This window comes from Papilio polytes, unplaced genomic scaffold, assembly GCF_000836215.1.
Source record: "Papilio polytes unplaced genomic scaffold, Ppol_1.0 DF824180.1, whole genome shotgun sequence".
In the NCBI taxonomy this organism is placed as follows: domain Eukaryota; kingdom Metazoa; phylum Arthropoda; class Insecta; order Lepidoptera; family Papilionidae; genus Papilio; species Papilio polytes.
The window spans coordinates 3,807,666-3,810,963 of NW_013525024.1; the positions used below are offsets into that span (position 1 = coordinate 3,807,666).

At 39.4% G+C, this 3,298-nt stretch overlaps 1 protein-coding gene across 1 annotated transcript; it reads right to left on the bottom strand.

Annotated features, from left to right (window-relative positions):
• Positions 1 to 12: 12 nt before the first annotated feature.
• Positions 13 to 1,938, bottom strand: LOC106111089. Its single transcript, XM_013293060.1, has 2 exons — positions 1,622 to 1,938; positions 13 to 799 (listed from the first exon to the last, which is right to left on the bottom strand). The coding sequence occupies exons 1-2, from the start codon at positions 1,830 to 1,832 to the stop codon at positions 633 to 635; spliced, it is 378 nt and encodes a 125-aa protein (XP_013148514.1). The 5' UTR covers positions 1,833 to 1,938; the 3' UTR covers positions 13 to 632.
• Between the last annotated feature and the right edge of the window lie 1,360 nt (positions 1,939 to 3,298).

Below are 3,298 nucleotides of genomic sequence, written 5' to 3' on the forward strand. Positions count from 1 at the left end.
TTATGATGATGATAAAAATTACATGATACAAAGAAAAGTTTACAATGAATGTATTTCCGACATGTATGAGATATGTATTTCTATATTTCTGTATACATGATCTGAGATATGTATTTCCGACTGCAGACAATTACTTTTAGTTGACCAAGTCCAAAAATTGATGATGGCTATTGAATTTACTGAAGGCCTACGTCACCAGTATTGGCGAAGGTATATGACATTCAGTTATGCCGCCGCCGCTGCTCGGCCCGCCCTGTCCTCAGCTTATCGCCTATCCGGCAGATAGCGGTCAGTTGCACTGTTTGTTAACCCAAATCCAGTCAATTGTTCTTAACAACTAATTATTTATTATCTATCTAGAGCTAACATTCACAAACTTCTATATCACAACGTTACATTTTAGGTGGAGGCACAGCAACCTATCGCTTTATACGTTTTAATTGTCAATCGTCTATCATCAACAAATTTAAGACTCAAATCAACCCTCTTATCTGGCGGTGACGCATTTGACAATAGGAAAACATTAACTGTAAATTCCCATGATTTTATCGATGTTTATGAAACGTATATCCTGTTAGCAATCTAATAATAAAGTAATTTTTATCATTATCATATTCATAATTTGCTATTATTTATGCTTTAGGTTTAGGTCGCTTACCGTACGCTGGAGGGCGCTGCAGGGCATCATAGGGTCCGCACCACGAGCCCATCACTACGTTCTGGCCGTAGAGGGCGCCGCCAACACCGCCCACTCCGCCCACAGCGCCCACACCGCCTACACCGCCTACACTCCCACTGCCTGTTGATGAAACACTTACATAAGAAAAGAAGCAACCTAATAACAGTTGTACATACAACACTATCGTATTAGTGATGTTAACGGTTAACCGAGCTATTATTCAGTAAAATAAAACACACTTTTGAACCACGTACTGTTTCAGAAAGTCACATTTTAAAAACTGAAAGGATGAATTTTCTTCAAAGATACGCAAATCCACGACGATAGCGTAAGCATTAACTGTCTGGCTTTCCGTTGTCTTCACAATCCGCAATACACTTGACACACATTCAATTAACTACAAAACTATTTATTCAATTTGAATCGATGTAAACCTAGAATACCACCGAATCATGTACAAACGAATTATCCGAATAAAAAAATAAACAATACGATAAGCACTGCGATAAGCATTATGAATAAATCAACTCATGTTTAAAATGTCGCAAGAAGTTTAAATATTGGTTAATGTTGCGATTGAAAATTGTAACATAATGTTACAATACGAGTAATATCGTCTCTCGCCCTGGACACGTACAGAGTTGTAACATGTCATTTAAAACTTATCAGTGTTCTACTCAACAATTAGTCAACCGATTGATTTGATGAAATCTGACAACTGCATTAGTTATCGTTTCAATAATTCAACAATCGCCTCTTTGTTCCAACGACAGTTAAAACTTTAAACCGTTGCTTTGGTGCGGCGAGAGCTTGCTGATTGTTGACACTCGTTAAGTTGAACTGATAAGATTGGCTATCACTCGCGGTCGTCCAAGCCGAGGCCGCGGCGTAGCGCTCAGCGCCCGCAACGTTGCGGTAGCCTTGCGGAGCGCTGCCACAAACCTGTCAGGAGGGCGAAGTTCTGCAGCCAAGCGGGCGGGAGCTGCATGGCGTCCATATCAGAAGCAGAGTTAGAGGCGGGAGATGTCGGGATATGTCGGAGGTCGCGGCGCACACAGGAGCACTCGGTCAGAGGTCGCGGCGCGCACTGACCGCGCTGGCGGCCGCGCGCGCCGCCTCTTATCGCCTCTGATTCAGCAGACCTGCCCTCCATTGTTGCGATATGCTTCAAATCGTGCGCTTCTCATGTGCGACATCACTTCGACAAGGAGGAAAAAGACTAAATCCTATTGAGACGTTTTATAATTATTTTAAAACCTACACCTATTTGTTTACAACACTACGAAGGAAAACTGATTTAACTGAGTTTTAATTTAATCTAGATCATGAATTTGTGTAGTTTTAAATTGAATAAGTATACGAGATAATTTGTGATTCAAATAGTTATTCCGACGTATTACGATAAACTCCCCCCGCCTCACTCGAGCCCTACCGCACCCCTCCCGCGTCCGTGACAGCTTATCCTCCATTAGATGGACAATAACAATGTGTTTATCCTTTTGCTGGGAAATATATCTGTTCTGGGAATACCGCGGAGCGCTGTCGGCGGCGATACTGAATCACTTGTTGTTGAGTTGCGGTTTGCGGAGACGCGCCCGCGGCCCCGCATTCGATCTCAATGTACTCGCTAATGAGACCGGGATTTAGTCCGTTATCAATTATAAATAAGTGTTGTAATTGTACGTTGTTGAAGAGATGATTTCATAACAATTATTCATATACATAAAACTCATCGCAACTATTGAATACCTATTACCTACTACATATGTATATACTACCATGATAACTCTATAAATTTTTGAGGTATAATTCAGTGTCAAAATTGTTCAGCTTCGGCTCAGAGGATATCATTATTTATTTGGAGCATAAATTATTTATCATTACTAAGAAAACACTGATCAAACATTCCTGACACTAAATTAAAACAAACCAACAATTGTGTTCGTGTTAATTGTAATAATGTAACTAGCAATTGTTATCACGTGTCCCGGGATTGTACGAAATCTTAATAAATAAAAAAAAACATTGTGTTTACGACACGAATGCGTAATTCCCCGCGCGACGAGCTGGACTTCAACTATTTGTTAATTCACATTTGTTTGCTTCAAATCAACCGTTCAAAACATTTCAACCATTCAAAATGTCTTCTCAATTTTTCCTAGTTGTTGCTTGTTGGAAACTAACATTTTTAAGTTTTTGCGTAAATCATGCGTCACTTCTCTTGCTGAATACATGAGATAACATGATCCGATACATTAGTTAGCGATTAATTATTTTAAATAAAGATTGTATGTAGTTACATTGATATTGCTTAGTTGTTATTATTTTTATTCGGACATGTACTCGTATTTTCAAGCGATTTGTCTAGTAGAACGTGATTACCACTTTTATCCTTGTTTAATTTTATTGTTACATAGTACTGTAGCTCTGATGTTGCTTCGGCTAGTCCTTGTTATACATTTAAAGTATCTTATTTCTAATGTTAAATATTTTATTTCATGTATATTTATCAATCTTGATCAACTCTTCTTCAGCTGTATGTGTATGTTGTGAAGCAAGGGAGGTAAGCGGTTACTGGTCGTTACCGTATGAGTCGTGGTGCGATGCGGGGTGGTGGTG